The following is a 24,802-nucleotide window of genomic DNA, read 5'->3' on the forward strand; positions in this document are numbered from 1 at the left end:
CTTCTGCTATATAACCCAGCCAATTCTAAGAGTTATTTAGCACCCTAAGCAATGGCACTTTGCAACAAATTATACATCGATCCAATGAGTCTCTGCTAAGAGAGGAGCCAGTTTAAGTGGGTATCTGAGGTACCAACAGAAAACATGATTAACAAGGTCGCAATAAATGTCAGTAGTACAGCAGGATTGGAACCCAGTTCTCATTTTCAATTCATTATCCTAAAATGTTTTAGGAATAAAATTGAGATGCACTTTAAATACAGCAATCAGTGGACTACATGGATTCCTGGTTTATGCCTCTCCTATTGACTAAACAAGATAAAGTGACGATCTAGGGCTATTACAAATATATTAGCATCATTTCTGTTGACCTCTCAGCAGCATGATAGTGTCAGCTTTTGAATGCTGCTTTGGAAGATTTAAGCCATGACAAAAGGACTACCAGCTAAGTCCATATGATTCAAATGTTTGTTGAAAAACACCAGTTCTCTGTTAAACTTGAAATCAGAGCTGCCTCCAATGGAATAGCCAACTACACAGAAGTATTTGTACTGATCCTTTTTAATATCTAAATGAATGACCCACGCTGCTTTATGTATGTGGATGACTTAATCTTGGCATAAGCAGGAGACTGTACCCAAATCAAGCCAGGCTGATAACTACAATTAAGTCAACTTCAACCAAATAAGACAGGGCAGCCTCTTTCACTCCCACAAATAAAACCGGAATGGCATACAGCCAATTCATTGGATAAATCCAATCTTCACATGACTCTGGACTGTATACTTGCTTTCAAGGCACCTTAGAAAAAAGTGAGGTCTGTGCCCGAAACACCTATAAATTATGCAAACTGATCATAGCTGCATTTTCAGAACACATTTGCCCTATGCTGTTCTGGTGCTAAGTAGGCTTGCCCAACATGGGAATGCTCTGCCTATGCAATGAAAGTCAACCAGGTCTGGAATAACAGCTGCCAAATTGTCACAGGCTCTCATAAACCAGCTAAGTGACAGTTTATCTATATCTACTGGAATAGTGCCACCATACATCCAAAGAGTTATGGCCGGCCAAAACAAAAAAGGAAGCAGCAGAGGACAGACCCCTTCTATACAGTCCCACTAACAACCCCCCACCCCCACCACACACACACACCTGAAGTGACAGAGGAACGTCATACTATATGTGGCAGACACCACTTGGAGAGCTTGCTGCTGGGATTAGGATGTACCAGTTTAATTAAGCAGCTTCCTGCAAGCGTGGAGGAAGAACACATCACCTCTATACCCAAGACACCAGATCAGGAGTAAATATGTATACAATTCAGATACTTTACTGACCTACAATTGTGGCAAGGCAGACTGTGCAACACTGATTTGCCCACTTCCAAATGACAGCACCTACACCTGGTATAGGCTCTTGCTAAAGCCAAATTATGAGAGTTAGGTGCACTCATCAGCAGAAAGATATGACTGTATAACCAGGAGAAAACCCTTCAAAATATTTATGAGCAAAGCAGCAGCTGAAATGCAAATCCTTCTCCTTATATCTTCATCATTCTAGGGCACTGGGACAAACTCCTGTGGGTGAGGTGTGTTGGAGGAGGCAGCAAAGATGAAAAGCTGATTGCAAATACATACAGACCATAAGAATTTGATACAGCCTCAAAAAAAAAAAAAAGGTTAAAGCCTTAGCACACCAATAAGATTTAGGAAAACCGAATCCAGGGTTGGGTGATACATTACTACAAGTCACTGTGACCACACAGATAAGTAAATAATCACTTTCCTCTGTCAAGCAGTTGTATTTGGTTTTTTTTAAAGCAACAGATCTTAAGACTTTATTTTTTTTTAGCCAAGTTACACATTGCTGGCAGACAGTTTTTACATACCATAACATTTATTTTCATTTGTTCAGCAAATCTGCTTCCTCCCCCTACCCCTTAGGTCTCTCACTCAGTCATAGCTTTTAAACAAAAAAAAATGGGAAATGGAGGCACAAGGCAGTTATTTCCAATTTAAAAATTAATACAGAAAAATATAAAACTTTGTATACTAAGCAGAGCCATTTCGTGCAACTACAACATGTTCCCTTTGGTGGAAGTTATTTTTGTTGTAACAGGCACTGGTGCACGCAGTGGTGATGCAGTCTGCCGAGTGCCACTGTCTAAACGTTCACAGCCATATACTTAGCTGCGCAACCTCAACTCCCTTTGCCCTTTTCAGTGGGCGTTTCTTCCTCCTCCATGGCACGGGCTGAAAGAGCAGCTGCCACCCGTCTCCGCCAGGACCGCTGCCTGGGCACCAGAAGGGCTCACAGCCCTCCAACCGCCCTGCTGGAAGCCAGGGGAGCAGAACCTGCCCCACAAGAACACCCAATCCTAACAACGTGGACATGGAACTGCCGAGCAGAGGAATAAAAAGCAAGAGTATGATAAGCGCTCGAGCATTGCAGAGCAAGTTATGTCTCTAGTTATGTTCAGGAGTAGGACTGTGTGCATTAAGAAAAAAATATATATATATTTGTATAAGAGAGACACTTATGTCAAGAGACAAAATAAAAAAAAAAAAAAAGTTGCATTAAAGGCAGTTTTGCTCATTTCCCCAACAACTAAAATTGTAAGTTTGCAAAAATTGCCCAAAATTGTTTACCACAGAAAAATGTAATTTATTTTTCTCCAGCTGGATGATTAATTTCCTTACTCAAATTTCTAAAATAAATAGAGGCTTTCAATTGAAAGCATATTGCCTAACCCTCAGACGTGGCATCTGCAAACTTAACAGCCTAGTCCCTGGACTTTTCTTCCGTCCACTCAGAAGCCCCTCCTGACCTAGCGCTCTCAAGTCCGGAGAATTCATCCTCGACGCAGCTGCTCAGTCCGTTTCCATGGCAGCACTGCGGGACTCCCTGGCAACCATAAGTCGCATTAGCTGACTCTGGAATTTCTCAATCTTCTTTACATCCTGAGCCTGGTCCGTCCTATACAACAAACACTGGGGGGAAAAAAAACAAACACAAGACATCTCACAGTTAGATATGACATTCCACCTGTATCTGCCAGCACTGCCTTGCAGGGTTGTGTTAAGACAGGCAGCACACACAACTGGTAACTAGGTGACCATTTCAATTTCCAGATCTAGTATTCACTTTGCAACCAAGCTCCTTGTGTTCAGACTCACATTTTAAAGTATTCTGGCACAGGGGTACTGTAAGAATTCGGTGCTCTAAGTGCCTATTCTTGCAAGGCGAGGGTAGGAATCAATGATCTGGTTAGGTTGTACTTACAACTGCATCATCTGTTACTTTCATACACAGATTCCCATCGCAGTGTCTGTATTTCAGCACCACACGCACCTGAAAAGAAGAAGAATACGCATCACTGCAATGCCTTCCCCACGACGGCCTTAATATTCTAAGCACACCAACAAGGAAGCACTCATTTCAAGGTCACTTTCTGTGCCCAAGCCCATAGCATTCTGCAAACAGCGCTTCCTTGCTGTCCAGGCCTAGTGTGGGTCAATGTCACTTTGGAAGTTTCTCTGCCCTCCCCCACCATAACTCATAGCCATGGAAAGCTGTTTAAAGAAATGCTGCTGGCAGTTCTGCAGCATATCCAATGTTTCTTAGTCTGATTTCTCCCTCTGTTCAACTTATTCAAATATTAAAAACTTTCATAAGAGTAAGTGCTCTTAGAATTTTTATTTTATTTATTTTAAACACGTGCATCCTCTTTCTCCAAACCACTTTAGTTATTTATCTTGAACTTGCAATAAATTATACATAAAGTCATGCAGGCAGTTAAAGATATGGTGTGGACAAATAAAAAAAAAAAACCCCAAAAACCCCAACTCACAAAACTCTTAGGCACATGCCAATTTTTGTTTGCTTATTTTCCAGGGCAGAGGCATCACTTGATACTCTAAGTGTGTCAGAGGCGTCTCCCATCTGAGCATCATGGCACACAGTGCAGGCCAGGAATGTGCCAGCCTGCAGAGTGGCGCTGCAGTTCTGCCTCCTTACAGGTGCAGGGGCTCACAAGTCACTGGGAGAACAGCTGGAGCTGGCACAGAGGGTATTCTCAAACTCACTTAAGAACATAAGAAAATGCCATACTGGGTCAGACCAAGGGTCCATCAAGCCCAGCATCCTGTTTCCAACAGTGGCCAATCCAGGCCATAAGAACCTGGCAAGTACCCAAAAACTAAGTCTATTCCATGTAACCATTGCTAATGGCAGTGGCTATTCTCTAAGTGAACTTAATAGCAGGTAATGGACTTCTCCTCCAAGAACCCATCCAATCCTTTTTTAAACACAGCTATACTAACTGCACTAACCACATCCTCTGGCAACAAATTCCAGAGTTTATGGCAGGGGCCCTGTGTGCCTATGTCCAGTGATGAAAGGATTTTGCCTTAGCACAGAGACGCCTAACCCGCTCCTCCTCTTTTTTTTTTTTTGGTTGTCCTATTTTAGGGTTTTCGGAGGGATGCTCATTTCACAGGTTTCTTTTATTTTACCTTTTTCATATATATATATATATATATATATATATTTTTTTTTTTTTTTAATGTCTATGCTCACTCCTTCCTTCACTTCAGGCACTTCCCTGCAGTTCCTCTCCCTCCAGCCACTATCCACCACCTCTTCATTAATGGAAGAGAGCAGCTCTGGAGCAAAATGTTTCTGCAAACTTGGTCTGCCACAGCAGTGGTATCTATCCATGGGTCTGGATCAGCCATGAGGCACCAGTTTCTAGCTGCCTAGGCAACCTGGTGCCCTGAATATTTCCAGGCCCAAAAGTAATATATATATATATATTTAAACAGAATCACAGGCAGATGCAATATAGTGCGCTTGGCTGAGCAAAGAGCTTTACACCTTTGGATGAGCGTGTCGGACATGTCCAAAACTTTTCATGCAATAAGGGGACTAGTGCGTCCAAAACAGCACATAGCTAATAGCGCTCATCACATGAAAATTCATGTTGATGAGGCTAATTGCTATACCCCTCCATGCAAAAAAAAAAAAAAAAAGTCAGATTAGGAAAATGGATACTCCATTAACAAGCTTTCATTCTCCTGACCCGTGGCTGCGCACAGGTTAGGAAATGGATGCTCTTAGAACTGAGTGTTCATTTTCCTAACCCGCTGACAGCCACCTCTCCTGGGCACCCAGGACAAAGTTTTCCCTAGTGCCTCCTTTTTACCGCAGCGGCCTGTCCGAGGATTAAATGGTTTGCAGAATAACTTGGGCTGAACCAGTCATCTTTCATTTTCTACACTCCACAACATTAAAATATATTTTTAAGATTCAGTACCAAGGGATATATACAAAATGCACAGCTTCGGTGAGGGTGTGTGCACATGTTTGCCAGCCCTGGGTTTATTTCTTTATAGTGAGGATGCTGGCTACTTGTGAAGCTTGGAGCCGTACGCTGGGAAACCTCTCTCCAAGTTCCAGCTCAGGACTCTGCTTTAATACATAGGTGGTGCCTGTATTTACAACCGAAGGAGAGCACTACATTAGGTTGTCTGCAAAGCCAAGTAATAGACAACCTTCTCTCACAGTCTTCTCCCCACTCCCCTTTTTAACCCTCCTTTTGTGGCATTTCAAAGCAGATTACATTCAGACACTATAGGTATTTCCCTAGCCCATGGATTCATCATGCCGCTTTAAATATGACGAGCCACGGCCAGAAGAGGGGGCGGGGGTGTGATAGTGAGCCCGTAGTGCCAATGAAATAGCTGTAGCTATTTCTGGCGACAACGTGCGGCAAAGGGTGAATTGACTTGCCCAAGGTCACAAGGAGCAGCAGCAAAATTTGAACCCTGGGTTTGTTTGCAGCCCGCTGCTGTAACCACTAGGCTACTCCTCCACATATACACAAGAGGCAGCTCACATTGCTGCTAAAAAGGCCAGAGGCATCCTAAACATCCAACTTAAATACAGTGTCAGCAAGGGGCAAGTCCTGGACTGCAGTTTCCTCCTCAGTTCTACACCCCCCCTCTTCAAGCAACTACTGCAGATATAAATTATGACCAATTGAGCGCAGCTTCCTCTGGCGGCATGGGGACAAAGAATAAACAAAATCAAATAAAAAAAAAAGCTCTCCAATGAGAATACTACACCACATTCCATCTTTAATGTTTGGAGACATATTCAGCATACATTAACTACCCCAGGATCTCATTTGTTTGTATTACTGAGTGTTTAAAATACTGCCCTCTGGAACAGATGGAATCACTCAAGAGTACAATATGAACTCTGCAAGAAGAGGGGCCATCTAATGACATTTTGTAACTTTTTTCCTCATCTTTTCCAGTACAAACAGTATAGCAGGCACAGTTTTGTTAGACTGACCCTGGCAGGTTACCAGCGTTGTTTTCCCAGACAAAAGACAAACACTGGCTGGGAATGCATTGGTAAAGATACCAAAAGGGAAAGCAAGAGATATTGCATATTTGCCAAGAAGCATGCATAGCAGTGGGAAACTTAAAAATGCAAGATAAATCTTATGTGGCTGAACTAAGAGATGGGGAGGGGGAAGACAGCTGAAAGGGATAAGAAAGGAGGAGACAAAGGGTAGTGGTAAACTGTGTTCTTAGTTCCTGGACTGGGTCTTTTCAATATTTTTGGGAGCAACATAATGGAAGGGTTGTCAGGAAAGTTTTTGTCTTTTTTTGCTGATAGCAAAATCTGTAACCGGGTCGACAGCCAGGAAGGAATGGAAAACAAGAGGAGGGATCTAGTGAAGCTCGAGGAATGAGACCTGGCAGCTAAGATTTCAATTCTAAAAAATGCAGAGTAATGCAATTAGGATGCAAAAACCAAAAGGGAAAAAAAGATACAGTATTGGAGGTAAAATTCTTCTAAGCACAACGGAAGAGTGGGATCTCGGGGTAATTATATCTAAGATGGCCAAACAGGTGGATAAAGCGATGGTAAAAGCCACAGATATGTTTAGCTGCACAGGGAGAGAAAGGGTCAGCAGAAAAAGGAGAGGTAATATTGCCCTGTTCAGTGCCTGGTGAGACCTCATGTGGAATACTGTGCACAATTCTGGAGACAGCACCTTCAAAGGATATAAACACTACAGGATGGAGTCAGTCCAGAGGGAGGCTACTAAAATGATCAGTGGTCTTCGTTCTAAAGGATATGGGGATAGATTTAAAGATCTAAACATGTACACCCTAGAGGAAAGGCAAGAAATGGGAGATACAATTGAGACATTTGATTGTCTCTAAGGTTTCCATGCACAGGAGGTGAGCCTTTACAGTGGAAAGGAGGCTCCAGAATGAGGGGGTCATGAGATGAGATTGAAAGAGGGTAGATTCAGGAGTAATCTTAGGAAATATTTCTTTATAGAGAGGGTGATGAATGTATGGAACAGCCTCCCAGTGGAGGTGGTGGAGACAAAATCTGAATTCAAGAAAGCATGAGATAAATGCAGAGGACCTCCAAGGAAGTGATGAGAATTATAATGCTAAATTAATTGGATGGATGGGAAGACTGGATAGGTAGTCATACACTTTCTGTACATAAACAGTCAAAAAAAGCAAACAATGTTAGGAATTATTAGGAAGGGAATGGTTAATAAAAAACGGAAAGTGTCATAATGCCTCTGTATCGCTCCATGGTGAGACTGCACCTTGAATACTGTGTACAATTCTGTTCACCGCATCTCAAAAAAGATATAGTTGTGATGGAGAAGGTACAGAGAAGGGCAACCAAAATGATAAAGGGGATGGAACATCTCCCCTATGAGGAAAGGCTGAAGAGGTCAGGACTATTCAGCTTGGAGAAGAGACAGCTGAGGGGGGGATAAGATAGAGGTGTTTAAAATCATGAGAGGTCTAGAACAGGTAGATGTGAATTGGTTATTTACTCTTTTGGATAACAGAAGGACTAGGGGGCACTCTATGAAGTTAGCATGTAGCACATTTAAAACTAATTGGAGAAAGTTCTTTTTTATTCATCGCACAATTGTACTCTGGAATTTGTTGCCAGAGGATATGGTTAGTGAAGTTAGTATAGCTGGGTTTAGAAAAGGTTTGGATAAGTTCTTGGAGGAGAAGTCCATTACCTGCTATTAATCAAGTTGACTTAGAAAATGACCACTGCTATTACTGGCATCAGTAGCATGGGATCTTCTTAGTGTTTGAGTACTTGCCAGGTACTTGTGACTTGGATTGGCCTCTGTTGGAAACAGGATGCTTGGCTTGATGGACCCTTGGTCTGACCCAGTATGGCATGTTCTTATGTTCACTACTACACCACACAGCATGTAAACAAAGCTAAGAGTAATCAAAATACACACAAAACAATGAAAGATTTCTAAAGATAGCTAAACCAAACCCCAAAAAATTTGCCGAGTATATTAAACAGGCTGAAAAGGAATGCTACAGGTTCTTTTATGGGTGAAATGGGAGGGGGCAGACAGTATTATGAAACTACTTTCTCTCCTCAGCATTTATGGTGGTAAGGCCACAAGACCTGGATACTAAGCAGAATCAGCTGATTTTTTTTTTTATGTAATCACAGAGACAAGAACCTGTATGAAAGGCTGATTTTCAAATTAAGAAAGACAGGATTCCCAGACCATATTTGCAAGTGGCTTAAAACCTTGCTGCATAGGGTCACACTAAACAGAACATCTCTTCATCAGAAGAAGGTAGGAAGTGGGACTCTAAGGGCTCTGCGCTGTGTTATAATATTTTATCTATGATATAGCGGAAGGAAAAAAACAAATGAAATTGTCACATAGTAAATACACATCAGGGCTGCTTTTTACTCTGGGCAAGTGGGCAGACAAGAAGCAAATAAGATAAATTAGGAACCACAGGCAGGTGCAACATACCTTTGATGTTAACACTAGCCAGGGAAAGAAAAGCAGTCTACCAGCTGATAAACTGGGAAAGTGAGGTTAGGCCAGACAGCAGCAGCCAAGTGTTACACGAGGGGCAGAAGCAAGGACTAGCACTCTATATATCATATGGAGCACGGGTAGTAGCACCAAAATTGGTCATCAAGCTAATTAAGGGATCAGGTATCAACATATGGTTACAAATTTTCTAGCCACCATAATTTATGGGTTTGACAGTTGCTTGGTTTGACTGTAAATATTACTACCCTTATGATAAGGATTGGGGGTAACTGCCAGACTACGCTTAAGAGAAACCTGGGGGTGATCTACACAGTGCAGTAAATATTACCATAAGAAGCTTACTGGATGGACCATTTGGTCTTTTTCTACCATCATTACTATGTTAAATAGCTGCAGGCTGCATATAAAATGTGCTTAAAGGGCTAGAGGGGGAAAAAAAAAAAAAAGTTGTTGGCCCACAGTTTCTTCTTGCTCCTTTAAGTTTTCAGTTCAAATTGGAACCAGCCTGGTTCTGCAGTACAGTACCACAAGCCTTCACTCTCAGCCGCCCATCTGCTAGGCCAGCCACTGGCCACAGACTATTTCCCCTGGAACCATGGGGGAGGAGCGGGGGGTAATGGAGAATGTAGGTGGGTACTGCCCCAACCCCTTGATAACATCTGGGGATAGGTTTAACTTAGGTTCTGACTCCTCTCTGTGAGGAGGATTTTGTAATTGGGCAGCCTTATTGTATTTTAAGCTGGGTTTAACTTTAAAAAATAAATAAATAAATAAAATATGCTATTGTGGCTTTGTAATTATATAACTACAAAAGCAAAATCTGACTAAGAACAGGAAATGTATACACAGAGGGTTGTTTTTTTTTTTTTTAAAAGATTTAAAATAGGTCAAGAAGATAGACTATGCGGGTCTAATCTTATAGTTCCTAGAGACTTCCATCAAATAGTAAACTAATAAAAATTATACCCCACAGTGAATCCTTCTAGTGCAGGAGTGGCTAGCTGGTGTCTTAAAATGGATCCTTGCTGAACAAAAGTTGTAGCATGTAGAGGCTTTCAGGAGTTAAACATCTTTCTCCAAATTTTAATGCATAATTACTATTGGCAATTTTTTACTGAGTCAAAACAGTGAATACGGCACTTGCCAAAGTTTGTGCACCTCTGCAGTCAGTACTTTGTAACACCTCCTTTGGTAAAAATAATTAGCTTATGGGGGACATTGAAGGGGTTTACAGTATAAATGGTTAGCACAGGATAATATTGACAAGGAATGTCCTTAATTTGTTCCATCTAACTTTATCTGATTTACTTAATAGTACTTGTTACATAAATGTGCTTAGTATGATGTTGCTTCGGGGGGGGGGGGGGGGGGGGGGGGGGGGGGGGGAATTATGTGTTGTTAATTGTTAAGGGGGGGGGGGGGGGTGTAATGTTGTAAAACGTATTTTGAGTATTTATGTATCATACAACAGGCTTAGTGCTCATTGACTATGTATTATGTAGTTATGGTCTAATATGTACTGGCTAAATTGGATGTTGCCAATAAAAATTTAAATTAAAAAAATAATAATTAGCTTACAATTATTTCCTGTAGCCAAACTAATCTCTTGTTTGGAATGCATGCCCTCATTTCTCCTCACACAACTCTTAGTTCAGAAATACCCTGAGGTCTTCTTGCATGCCCTCCATATTTGAGATCTCCCCACAGATTCTTAATTCTGGGGATTATGAAGGCCATTCTAAAGCAAGAACTTCATGGTTGATTTTGGAGGTATGTGTTGGATTGTTGTCCACCCACTTTTCAACTTCCATGTCTTCACTGACTGTAGGGCACTGACTTCTAGGATATGTTCATATCAGCTCAAATCATATCAAATCAAATCAAATCAGCTCTCAAGAAACGAGCACTCTCAATTGCAGGACCATTACAATGGAACAATCTGCCCTCGGAACTCCGAACAGAACCCTGCCTGCGGACGTTCAAAAAAAAACTGAAGACCTGGCTCTTCTCAAGAGCATTTACTTAAAGTCCCATACCTGTCCTTACTTTTTAGAACTTAGGTTCAATCGTGTCTAACCGATTGAAGCTCCCCGTAACCTCTATAATGTACTCCCTGTGCTGATTATCATGTTTTTCCCTTTTTCGATATTCCCTATATTACACTCGTTATGCTTGTTCAACTACAGTTCTACTCTAGTACAATTTTGTTAATTATGTTCTTATTGTTGGCTGTACAAGGTTTAGTTAAATTATGTTCTTATTGTTTGATGTAATTTCCAACTGTTGGTTCACTGTAAACCGAACCGATATGTACTTGTACATGATCTTCGGTATAGAAAAGTATTTAAATAAATAAATAAATAAATGTTGATATTTTGTTGAATCTATTGTTCCTTCGACCTGTACAATATTTCCTGTTGCAATGGCTGCCACAAAACCCCAAAGCATAATAGATATACCCCAATGCTTAATGGTTGGAAAAAAAAACAAAACACCACCTTGCCAAATGCTTCATCCTTTTTTTTCTCCTAACATTGTTTGGTTGCAGGCAAACAATTCTGGCTAATCGAGGTTTTGGTTTTGTATACCTTAGCCAACACAACAGCAGAGGATACAAACACACCAAGGAGGCAAACTGCAAAAATAAATAAATAAAAGAAGGTGTGTCCAAACACTCAAGTTCATCTACAGACAAAATGTGTTCAATGCATAAAGTAATTTTATTTATATATAATTCAGAATAGTCAGTCTTATCTGTGAAACTTTTTACAATTAAATTAACAGCACTGTCGGTCCCCCAACACAAGCTGTGTTTCACATTGGCTGCATCATGAGCAACAGAAAATGAGATCACAGTGATCTTCAAAGCAATAATACAGAATCTGAAAATAAACAGAAAAGTAGATAAAAAGTAAACAGAGCAAATGAAAATGAAATGGGCATAGAAAAGCCCTAAAATTATAAACTTATTCCTTTTTAAATATATAAGTTATGTATAGAAAATATAAAAAAAAAAAGAATAAAACATAGGGTAGGTAACCCATGAACCACCTAGTGTTAGAGTAAACATTTTAATTTGAACACAAACGTCAAAAGCCAAAATGTGCACCTATGAGTGACCTAAAGAATATCAATAAAAAATATGATGCAATACAGAAAACTGAACACCCCTAAGATGCTATATATATTAAATCCCATAAATGAATGGAGTAGAAGGATTGTAAATGACAACAACCGAAACAGTTTTTAATAGGTATAAAATTCTTCATGAGCACAAAGAAAGTTAATACAATATTAAAAAGGGACAAACGCTGTCACAAAACTCTGCCGGTGTCAGGGTGAATGGGACACTGGAAGCAGAGAAGAAGTAGTGACAAAATGAAACTCGAAAGGATTGAGAGAGAGACACTAGGTTTACAAGCAACCGAGAAACCCCACTAAAGGATCCACAAAGACAACATACCTTCACGTGGGAGCATTACACGCTCAAGACTGCCGAAACTGATAATGCCAGCAGTTTAAATATACTAAAAAAAAAAACACAACCCATGCCTAAAGAACAGGGAAGCCCCGTGCATGAGCCAATCAGAAAATGGGTATGTCTCCATAATGAATAGACCAGGGGTACGCGTAATGGAGGTAGCGCATGCAAATAAATCTCACGCATAGTCATTAGGGATATCCTGAAAACCCGACTGGCTGGGGGGCTCTGTAGGACTAGTTTGAGCACCCCTGCCTTAGACTATGGTTTTTGTGATAAGGATATAGAAAACAAAAAAGCTTCCTTCTGACAGCTCTCACATGCAGATCATTGTTGGGTAATGTCAGAGACCACCAGCTGGCTCACGATCTGCTAATATTTTCCTGAAAAAGGACTGCTCAGAGCAGCTTTATGCCATGTATTAGCATTCAAACTTTCCAGTTCTCTCCCGACACACCAGTATCACCCTAGAATGGTACAAGTCAGGTCTATGCTAACCCAGGTTTCTAGGATTATTACATCATTCATTCCCCAACAGTGTGTCTCAGAATTAAGCCATAAGCAAAGGCTGCAAGTACTTCTGCTTCTATGTTCAGATAAGCCTTTACCGGGCTCCCAGTCTGGTTCTGTCTCCATCTCTCCTGGCTGCAGGCAACCCTTAAGAGGTCGACTGCCAAGCAGCCTTCTGTCTCAGCTGCTCCCCTAGCTGCTTGTTGGATCCTGTTTAATTCTCTACCCAGGATCTCAGGACTACATGTCCCAGCAGTCTTGTGCATCCTGTTGTCTGGCTTCACAATTCCCTTGCCAACTCTTTATTCAGTTTTCTTTCTCCTTTTGAACCAGCATTCCATGGACCTACCACAAGAATTCCCTCCGTCTACAGAGTTAGGCAGTCTAAAGAAACCAGACCCGTGTATAAAGCTACTGCTTTATCACAGTAAACAAGCACTGTGCTGCAGACCACTCCAATGGCAGCTAGAGGTTTAAAGCAGGTTATTCACCATGATCTGTGGAGTCTGTTTTGTAGATCTGACCAGTTTTCAGGCAGTTCTATCAGATTTTTCTTGGCCTTCCAGACTTTCCCTGATGTCAATAGTTTCACACACTTCTTGACAAAAAATGTTTGACAATTTAGATTACTAGCTGAAGCATTCAAAGAGCTTTCTTATAGGGATTTCCCCTGCTTTTTAAGGGTGAAATCTTTCTGCGGTGTTTAATACAAAATTACTATTTGTTGATTTAAAAAAAAAAAAAAAAAAAGACTGAAAATGTGAATACTTCAAGTGCAGAAGTTTAGATTCCCTTCCAGTTGATACACATAAGAAGATTTGCCATACTGGGTCAGATCAAAGGTCCACCAAGCCCAGTATCCTATTTCCAGTGGTGCATTACTACTTGAACAAAACAAAAAAAAACCAAAAAAAAAGTTAAAGCCTGAAAAGTTTGACAATTAGGTCTTTTGTTAGTCAGGAGAAGACAATTCCACAGCTGAACAAATACTCCAACCTTTCTACTCAGATTGTTTTTGTTCCGTTTACTTTAAACCAACATGGGCTCCTTTTTTTTTTTGTATTAACAATTTTATTGGTATGTGACAAGATAATAAACAGAACATAACAGTTATAGTGTCAACCTCATTGTTCACTACCACAATTTTATAACGTTGACTTCCCTTACCCCCATCCCTCCCACCCAACTGCACAGATACTCATAATGTCCGCAGAGGAATCTGAAGTTGGAAATAGAGTATGACATATTGGTCAATGTGGGTCCCTGTAATCCTTCAATGGGTTGCATTGTCCGCCCCCTGTCGTGAAGACCGCCAACTTAAATAGGTATCCCACGTCGCATGAAATCTGTTTAGGGAATTATGGTTTTCTGCCGTCAACTTGTATAATGTACAGACACTGTCCAACCGTCGCAGTATGGATTGTAATGATGGGCAAGTAGGTGCCTTGCATGCTTTAGCTATTTCCAGTCTCACAGATATACAAAATTGTAAAACAAACGGATGGATACATGTCAGCCCTCCTGTATCAATTACATTCAATAAAACCATTTCCATTGACAGTTGTTCAGCAGTTTGCAATATCTGGGAAATCTGGAATTCTATTCATTTCCATAGGGGCTGAATGCAAGCTCCCGACCACCACATATGAATATAAGTACCTATTAAACCACACCCTCTCCAACAAGTACCATCAGAATGGGGGGTTAGTTTTTGCCAACTGGGCTGGGGTTAAGTACCATCTGTACAGTTGTTTATAGCTGTTTTCAACCAGAAGTGTTGATATTGAGGTCTTATGAATTTGCTCAAATACCATTTCCCAGTCCTGTTGTGTAAAATCTCAGGGAAGGTCGCCAACCCATGCCCCGATACGTGCCGGCTGATAATTGAGCCACACATTGAGCAGTTTGTATATCCTGGAGATTAAGCCTTTAAGAGTGGTTAGTGTGGAAACGTATCCTTCAAACAGAGATTTCCACTGAGAGAGCGCCAGGGTCACCCGGGTGGTCCTCCAGAAGTGGCAGAGTTGAAGATAAGCAAAATAGTCGCAGGGCCCGACCCCCCCCCCCATACCAGCATACAGCCTCAAAAGTCATTATATCCCTGCCTCCCGATGTGTGTGTTCGACACAGTGGATACCCTGTTCTTTCCCACCTCGTAAAAAAAGAAAGCAATAGGCTCAGAGGGAATGTTTGGTTATGAAATAGATGAGTTAAAAAGTAACACGATTTACTCCCCACTAATTTAGTCTGCCATTTGACCCATACATTCATGGTATGACGGGTGGTAGGGAGCATATTGGGGCAGGGACGCCAAGTTTTCCTAGCTTGCCATGGTAAGGCTGCCCGAGGCATCATGGGTAGCATGGATTGTTCTATAGTTACCCAGTGCTTGACTTCTTTTACTTGATGCCACACCACCAATGGTTTTTAACTGCACTGCCACGTAATACCAGAGCAGATTGGGCATCCCCAACCCTCCTTCCGCCTTGGTTTGGTAGAGAACCATGCGACTAACCCTGGGGGGGGGGGGGGGGGGGTCCTCCGTTTCCAAATAAAACGGAAAACCCTTTTCTGCCATGGTTTAAGCATGTCATTGGAGATCAAAATAGGTAGAGACTGAAAAAGGTAAAGCAACCTCGATAACAGGTTCATTTTGATGGTTGCTATCCTCCCCAGCCAAGGTAATTGGAGTCTCTCCCATTGGTCTAGGTCAGCAAATACTTTCTTCAAAAGCAGGGTGTAATTCAGATGGAATAAATCTTCAGGGTTGTTGGATAAATATATCCCTAGATATTTTACTTTCTAGGAGGCCCAGCGGAAAGGATGCAATTGTTTCAGGGTGGGCACCATCTCGTGACTACAGGTAAGATTAAGGATCTCTGATTTATCCTAGTTCACCTTGAACCCGGAGACTGAGCCAAACTCTTCTATTCTTCTCTATAGCAGTTAAGGACTGATGAGGGTTAGTGAACGTAAACATAATATCTGTGAAGAGGGACAATTTGAAAGTGTGGTGAGAAAATGAGAAGCCCGAGACGTCTGGATCCCTTCTAATGGTGGTGGCTAATGGCTCGAGAAAAAATGGCAAAAAGGGAGTGGCGACAAGGGGCAACCCCTGCCTAGTCCCCCTGCCCACTGTAAAGTAGTCCGAGTAACCCCCATTGATTTTCAGACATGCCTTTGGATTAGTGTATAAGACTATGATCCATTGGCAGAAAACCATCCCAAAACCCATCTTTCGTAAGACCCGGAAAAGAAAAGGCCAGTGGACCACGTCAAAAGCTTTTTCAGTGTCCATGAATAGAAAAATGGCATCTGCGCTCTGACGTTTAGCCCACCACTGCATGCCAATTAATTTGCGTATGTTGTCGCCTGCAAGTCTACCTGGCATAAATCCTGCCTGGTCTTGATGTATTAAGGTAGTTATATATCTATTCATACGTCCAGCTAAGATCCTTGCCAAAGTTTAAGATCCAAGTTTAAAAGGGAAATTGGACAGTATGATCCGCAGGCCGCTGGGTCTCTTCCCAGTTTTAAAAGTACTGTTATGCCTGCTATGTTAGAATTAGGGGCAAGCATTCCCCCCCCCTTAAATAATTAAACACTTTCTGGAGATAGGTGACTAGGAAGGGGGCAAAGCATTTGTAGAATTTTGCTGTTAGACTGTCAGGACCCGGAGATTTGCCAATTTTTAGCTCTTTTATTGCTGATGAGATCTCCGCTGTAGAGATCCTCTCTAATGCCTGATGTGCTTCCTCAGATAAGGAAGGCAAGTGTAGGGGCTCGAGATAGCGGTCTATTGTGTCGGATTGGATAGAATGTTCAGGCACAAAGTTGACTATAAAATGATAGAAATCTGCATCTTATATCTGTATTATTAGTTAAGATATTGTCTCCCACATTTTTAATTTTGGCTATTGCGTTTTGAACTGTCACTTTCTTCAATTTTCGAGCTAAGTTATGGCCTGCTTTATTGCCCCCTTCAAAGTGTGATTGCTTAGTTAAAGTGAGTAGGTGTGCCATTTTCTTGGATTGGAGCCTCATTAGCTCTACCCAAAGTTTAGACAATTGATTCCATATACGTTGTGTCTCCCGTTCCTGGTGTTCCCTAGTAATCTCATGTCGGAGTGTCGATGCTTTCCTATTATCTTGTTTTTTAATATACGAAGCCCTGGATATCAATAGTCCCTGTAAAAAAGCTTTGAGGGAATCCCAAACTACAGGTGATGGCACTTCATCATTGTCATTTCGAGCAAGGTATTCCTTAATGTGTTCAATTAGGGATTTGTTAAATTTGTCATCCAGTAATAAGGAGTCATTAAGATGCCAAAATCGCATCCCTGTATCATAGCTTGCGAAGGTAATATTGAGTGTCACCGCGGCATGATCAGTTCATGCAATAGGGGATAGGTCTGGTTCGGACACACAATTAAAGATAGCTTTATCAACCAAAAGGAAATCTATTCTCGAATGATTTTGATGTGGTGCTGAATAGTACGTATAGGATCAGGACCTCAGGAAATGCACTCTCCATACATCTAACAATTGTCAGTGTTCCATCAGTTCCTTTAGTTTGTCTATGGGAACGTGACATGTTACCTGGCCTCTAGAGGAATCTAATGCGGGTATACGTACTAGATTGAAGTCCCCACCTATAATTAGGTGACCTTGCGTATGTTGCAGGGTCATCAGAAACCGGACTTGCTCCTGGTTAGGCGCGTAAACATTAACCAAAGTATAGTCCTGTCCATCCACTTTTATATGCAATAAAATGAACCTGCCTAGGGGACCTTTAATGAATTTACATAGTTCAAACACAAGATGTTGCAAAAAGAATATACCCACCCCAGTATATCTGGCTGTTAACACAGGGAGTGAAGTATTGGTGAGGGTATTGTTTTATGTTTCAAGAAAGATTCAAAGCGGCTTTTAAGATGTGTTTCCTGAAGGAAAATAATATCTGCCCGTAGGCTATCCAATTCCTTAAAAAGAGCATGGCACTTAAATGAGGAATTAAGTCCCTTAACATTAAGGGAGATCAATCGAAACAGTCATGGTCGAGCAAGAGGGAACCATCCCCCCACCAATACTTCAAGTACCCATCTCCTATGTTGCCTATTTGGATACAGAGTTGCACCCTGATGTGCCCCATCTGTGTTGTCAAATACATATAGTTCACCTAGGCCTATTAACATGGTGCCACTCGCCACAAATCCGAAGCCTAGTATGAAGCTCCCCTCCCCCCAGGACGCTTGCCATAACAGACATAAGTTACCCGCCTTTCCTACTTCAGTATTTAAGTCAAGCAAAGCAACTGTGCAGTTACACCCCCCAGCCTCCCGAGAGAACTTGCGCACTCCATCTTTTGGAGGAAGAAAAGGTCATGGTCCAGACAGCCCCAGCTGCATTATATATGAACACGTAAACCAAACAGGATAATGGAAGTATAATATAAAAATGCCAAATAATCTAACATCAATAATGCTATGGATGACTCCTGAAGCAGGGTCTCAATAGCCCTGGCCCCAATTGAGCTAGAGTTAACCATCTGCTAAGGAGCAGTTAAGAGCTTACTGATATAGTAAGGTCCTTGCAGAGTGAGATTAGTGTCTCTGAAGCTGGAGCTTCATGTCTTTTCCAGCAAAAATTTTTGAGGATCAGAACTCCAGGTTAAGCCAACTATTTCTGGAACTTGGCCTCTGCCATTGTGGGTGTTGTTCCTTGGCCTGAGATTTCTTCGGCTCCAGATCTGTGGGGTGAGTGGATGCAAATCCGTGATCTTTTAGAATCCGGGTGGCGTCTGCTACATTCATTATCCGCTGGGTCACTCCGTCCCACGTATAGCTTAGGCCAAAAGGACGTAGCCAGCGATATTTGATGTTTTCTTTTCTCAGGAATGCCGTCACTTCCCAGAGTGTCTGTCTACTTTGGAGCGTGGCTTGGGACAAGTCCACGAATATAGAAATTTCCTGGTTTTCCCAGGGCCACTTCATCTGCCTTCTCGCTATGTTTGCGATTTGCTCCTTAATAGTATAATCTTGAAAGCAAACAATGTCTCTAGGGATTCCTGTGCTTGGTGTCTTGAAAACCCTGTGGGCTCTGTCGAGCTTTATCACAGCCTGCTGCTCACCTTCACATGCACCATTAGTACCAAGTAAAAAAAGCATAGAACTGGGAAACAAGGTCCATGCAATCTATTCTTCTTATTTTCAAGGAAGCCTCTGAAGCACAAGTTACTTCTCCTAGCTCTATTTTCTAAGTCAGCCAGTTTGGAACGTATGGTGGCATTTTCTTCTTGTAAATCAGTGCAGAGCTCACTTAAATATTTGGAATTTTCTGCTTGGGCTTCAACGCAATTGTCTATATTGTCTACTCTATGTCCTAAAGTGGCCAGTTCGTCATGAAGATCCCTCATTTCCTCCATCTCACTCTTGTATGATTTAAGGTCCTGATGTATGCTGCAGAACCAGGAACAAAATTCAGCTATTGTGGGGGCACTGTCTGAGGTAATATTGAAGTGATCTGCCATTTCCTCGCTGTCCTCTGGTGTGTCCCCGATCGCAACCTGATCAGCGTCCCCAGCCTCGTGGTCTCCCTGCTTCTTGTAAGAAAAACAGCGGAAATCAACTGTTTTACGATTCGCAGCCATGGTCGGGTAGTCGGCCGTGCGTTCCGATTCAATTTTGTGTAGTTTTAGTGCGATTTGGCAGCGTTTGAAGGCCTGCTTGTGCGATTGAAATAAAAATCGCTGCAGAGCTCAGGTGGCCATCTAGCCCGATGACATCCTTTTAAGCAGCATTACAAGCATTTGAAAATGAAAATGAAGATACCAGTAAGTTGTGTCACTTTGTACCATCCAGAGATTTTTCAGCTTCTGTTCATGGATACAGAATTTGACCAGGTGTGCTTAAACTTTTGCACTCAACCGTATATGCATGGACATGCATCCTAGAAAAGTAGGCTCCATTAGTTATGCATGAATTTATCATCTTTTTTTGCCATCTTTCTCAGAGTCCTCCAAATAGGGATCGTTCAGAATGTGCAGATGGGCCCCATCTAGAGAGGAAAAACTTGTTTCCTAGCCTGCATCATTCCTTTGACTTTCAGAGCAATCAGCTTCAAAAATGGCTTAGGGTCCAGACCAAGGATATCAGCTGATGGGTCATTCAATGCACCAACATGGGTCAAGGGACATTTGAACCTCTGCACCAAGAATTAGTATCAGCAAAATTCTCTGCTCCAAAAAGTCTTACAGGCCAATGCAATACAGTGCACTCAGGCTAACACACAGGTTAAACTGTGGTTGGATGCGAGTTTTGGATGCACGTCCATAACCCTTGACACAATAAAGGGGATCAGTGTATCCAAACCAGGGCATAGCTAATAGCGCTCACCACATGTAAATGCCATTTTGATGAGGCTATTAGCCATTAGCGCCCCCCCCCCCCCATATATAAAAGATGAGCATGTGCCCGATGCACATTTTAACCCTCAAACATTAATGCCAGCCCCAGAGCTGATGTTAAGTTTTGAGAAGCCCCAGAATTTGAACAGAAAAGTAGAAAATACTGCTTTTTATTGGTTTCTCGGAAATATAAAGTCAGAGAAACCACAGAAAGCAGCCATGTGAAAAAAAAAATTAAGAGTCGACAGCGGTCAGGTTAGGAAAAACAAAACTCAATTGATAAGGGTCCAGGCAGAGCCACTTTTTCTGGGCGCCTGATGCCGAGGAGGCACTAGGGACACCCAATTTCCCCTAGCACCTCCTTTTTAAAACACAGCCACTCAACTGCCTACTGCACTGTGCTCCAGGAGCAGTGGATAGACATGCTTTAGGAAAGCGGGTACTCATGATTGAGCGCCTGTCTTTCACACACGGATACTGCATAGGTCTGTTAATGTGTATGACAAAGCTGGGGGTAGTCCTTGGTAGACTGTACATTATGGATGGCCCTTTCAAAGTTTATAATCCACTCATACCATAAGGTCAGCACACTGCAGCCTTCTTGAAGTTCTCTCTTCACAGCTAGCCCACTTCACAGAAACTCAGAAGGCATTTTCAGTAGCTGGAATGCTCTACCTGAGAATCTACATCTGCAATCCTGTAGTCTTCTCTAAAGGCCTCTCTGTTCAGGCATTTCAATTAGATGGTTCATATCTTTGATTCTTATTTTCTCCACTTTTCAAGGATTTATATATTATCTAAGATGCACATGGTATATTATATCTGTTAGCATTAGTTATGTACATTTGATAATTATGTGCTTTTATGTACTCTACCTTGAGCAAAGGATAAAACAGGTTATAAATCTTTCAAAATAAGATGACCCTCTTGAAAATGACCTCAGCCAGAGACTTTTTTCAATAGGTATAGTTATTGGACTATGAGTCACCTTCACACCATGTCTAAAAACAATGCATGCAGTGTACTAACAGATAAATGGAACAACAGCAGCTTTTATGCTGCATGTTGAAAAGCAGCAAGGAAAATTGTGCAATATATTAACTACAACCTATTACTATACTATACTGAAGCTGATGAATTCTTGGGGTGATGTCTCCAAATGGGTTAGTGCTGCACATACCATAACAGGAATAAACTTCACTCATAAGCCAGGCATGTTAGAAAGAAATACCTTTATATGTTGCTTGATCATATCCTGTGAATGCTAGAAGACTCTTTTTGTATGATGCAAATAGCAAGAACAGCATTAGCAGTAATTTTGAGAGACTGAGATTATATTCAACATGCCCCTGGCTTACAAGTGAAGTTCATTTCTATCATAGTATATACTGCACTAACCTACAAGCCTTAGCATACAATAGTATGTTGTAGCTAATTTAACCACACAATTCTTTTAGCACATTTTAACATGCAGCATAAAAGTGCACAAAAAAGAGCAACTTGGCACTCCTCCATGAAAATACCATGTTAAGGCATTAACTGTTACTTCTCAATCACCACCACATATTATTCACACTATAAATTAGAATTACTTCTATTAAAAATATTGCTCACATACAACTGTTCAAGGCAAGTTACATAAAAACATATACAATTTTAAAAAAAGCCAAACAAATGGCCACAAACAATGATCAGACCAGGTACATATCTCCATAGAACATACTATAGACCCTACATGAGAGACCTTTGGTGGAAAAAAATTCATCCCTTTAAGAAAAGGCTCATAAGCATAGGGATCATTTATTTAACACAGGCATAATATTACACCAACATTTTCACACTGCCACATATTTAAGAAACTAACCCCTAATTTGTTTTCAGCTTCCATCTTATTACTAACATATGGTCAAATACATTTAAAGAAGGAATCAACTCAAATACCTAGCAATAACATTTTATAAATCCATAAAGGCAACGGATAGAATTTATTGTGAAACGACGAAGAAGGCAGGAGCCAAGGTGTCCTTTATACCCTGCAGCGCCTTGCTCGGGAGGAAGCCGGTTTCAGTAACCATTACCGTGGGGAGAGAGAAGCGGTTCCGGACGGAAGGACGAAATCAGGGGGGAGGGGGGGGGGGGGGGGGGGGGGGCGAGCACCCGGCCTTCTGTTTTTTAGGTTTGTTTTGGGGGGTTTTTTTGCAACGAGGGAGCAAATCTGGAGCAAGGGAGAGGGCTAACAGCAAAAATAATTCAAGGTGTAAAGGCTGGAATGGAAAGACCCGTGCCGGGCGGGAAAGCGAGGGGGGGGGGGGGGGGGAAGAGAGCAGGTTTCGGGGCTTTGGCTTCACATCCGCCTCCTCACCTTCATGGGGCTCGTCTGGTACAGCTTCTCGGCGGCCCGCGTGAACTCCTCCCAGGTCTGGTAGTAGGGCATGGCGAGACGAAGAACAACCGGCGCGTCTCGCACACATCAGCACTAACGCTTGTCACAGGGCAGCCCAAGAACACACAACGGGATTGGCTCGCGCGAACGTCCACCAATCAGAGCCCGCGATGCTAGGCGGAGTATCCCCTGGGTGATAAGAGATAAGAAGGCGCATCCGGGTCACTTCTGCCAGAGACCGTCTGCAACCATAGAGGTCCGCGTTTGCGGCCGTCGGGGAGTTCCAGTAGAGAGCGCATTCTTGAGGCTAGGAGGGGGTACTGCGCGTCCCTTATAAGGGGTAATAGCGCGTCGAAAACGCGCGTCCAACCCCCCCCCCCCGAAACTAATAGCGCCCGCAACATGCAAATACATGTTGATGGCCCTATTAGTTATTCCGCGCGATTCACTAAGTAAAATGTGCAGCCAAGCCGCACATTTTACTTTCAGAAATTAGCGCCTACCCAAAGGTAGGCGTTAATTTCTCCAGACACCGGGAAAGTGCACAGAAAAGCAGAAAATAGGATAAAGCATAAACATTGGCAAGTTAAATGTAAGACATTGATAAGACAGGCTAAGAGAGAATTTGAATTAGAGGCAAAAACTCACAGTAAAAACTTTTAAAAATATATCCGAAGCAGAAAGCCTGTGAGGGAGTCAGTTGGACCGTTAGATGATCGAGGGGTTAAAGGGGCACTTAGAGAAGATAAGGCCATCGCGGAAAGATTAAATGATTTCTTTGCTTCGGTGTTTACTGAAGAGGATGTTGGGGAGGTATCCGTAATGGATAAGGTTTTCATGGGTAATGATTCAGATGGACTGAATCAAATCACGGTGAACCTAGAAGATGTGGTAGGCCTGATTGACAAACTGAAGAGTAGTAAATCACCTGGACCGGATGGTATACACCCCAGAGTTCTGAAGGAACTAAAAAATGAAATTTCAGACCTATTAGTAAAAATTTGTAACTTATCATTAAAATCATCCATTGTACCTGAAGATTGGAGGATAGCAAATGTAACCCCAATATTTAAAAAGGGCTCCAGGGGCGATCCGGGAAACTACAGACCGGTTAGCCTGACTTCAGTGCCAGGAAAAATAGTGGAAAGTGTTCTAAACATCAAAATCACAGAACATATAGAAAGACATGGTTTAATGGAACAAAGTCACATGGCTTTACCCAGGGGAAGTCTTGCCTCACAAATCTGCTTCACTTTTTTGAATGAGTTAATAAACATGTGGATAAAGGTGAACCGGTAGATATAGTATACTTGGATTTTCAGAAGGCGTTTGACAAAGTTCCTCATGAGAGGCTTCTAGGAAAAGTAAAAAGTCATGGGATAGGTGGCGATGTCCTTTCGTGGATTGCAAACTGGCTAAAAGACAGAAAACAGAGAGTAGGATTAAATGGGCAATTTTCTCAGTGGAAGGGAGTGGACAGTGGAGTGCCTCAGGGATATGTATTGGGACCCTTACTGTTCAATATATTTATAAATGATCTGGAAAGAAATACGACGAGTGAGATAATCAAATTTGCAGATGACACAAAATTGTTCAGAGTAGTTAAATCACAAGCAGATTGTGATAAATTGCAGGAAGACCTTGTGAGACTGGAAAATTGGGCATCCAAATGGCAGATGAAATTTAATGTGGATAAGTGCAAGGTGATGCATATAGGGAAAAATAACCCATGCTATAATTACACAATGTTGGGTTCCATATTAGGTGCTACAACCCAAGAAAGAGATCTAGGTGTCATAGTGGATAACACATTGAAATCGTCGGTGCAGTGTGCTGCGGCAGTCAAAAAAGCAAACAGAATGTTGGGAATTATTAGAAAAGGAATGGTGAATAAAACGGAAAATGTCATAATGTCTCTGTATCGCTCCATGGTGAGACCGCACCTTGAATACTGTGTACAATTCTGGTCGCCGCATCTCAAAAAAGATATAATTGCGATGGAGAAAGTACAGAGAAGGGCTACCAAAATGATAAGGGGAATGGAACAGCTCCCCTATGAGGAAAGACTAAAGAGGTTAGGACTTTTCAGCTTGGAGAAGAGACGACCGAGGGGGGATATGATAGAGGTGTTTAAAATCATGA

At 41.9% G+C, this 24,802-nt stretch overlaps 1 protein-coding gene across 1 annotated transcript; it reads right to left on the bottom strand.

Moving 5' to 3' along the window:
- Nucleotides 1–1,798: 1,798 nt before the first annotated feature.
- SRP9 (signal recognition particle 9) lies at nt 1,799–22,921 on the bottom strand. The gene is made up of 3 exons (XM_029593079.1): nt 22,640–22,921; nt 3,283–3,351; nt 1,799–2,990 (listed from the first exon to the last, which is right to left on the bottom strand). The coding sequence occupies exons 1-3, from the start codon at nt 22,709–22,711 to the stop codon at nt 2,871–2,873; spliced, it is 261 nt and encodes an 86-aa protein (XP_029448939.1). The 5' UTR covers nt 22,712–22,921; the 3' UTR covers nt 1,799–2,870.
- Between the last annotated feature and the right edge of the window lie 1,881 nt (nt 22,922–24,802).

The sequence above is a fragment of the Rhinatrema bivittatum genome, chromosome 3, assembly GCF_901001135.1.
Source record: "Rhinatrema bivittatum chromosome 3, aRhiBiv1.1, whole genome shotgun sequence".
Classification (NCBI taxonomy): domain Eukaryota; kingdom Metazoa; phylum Chordata; class Amphibia; order Gymnophiona; family Rhinatrematidae; genus Rhinatrema; species Rhinatrema bivittatum.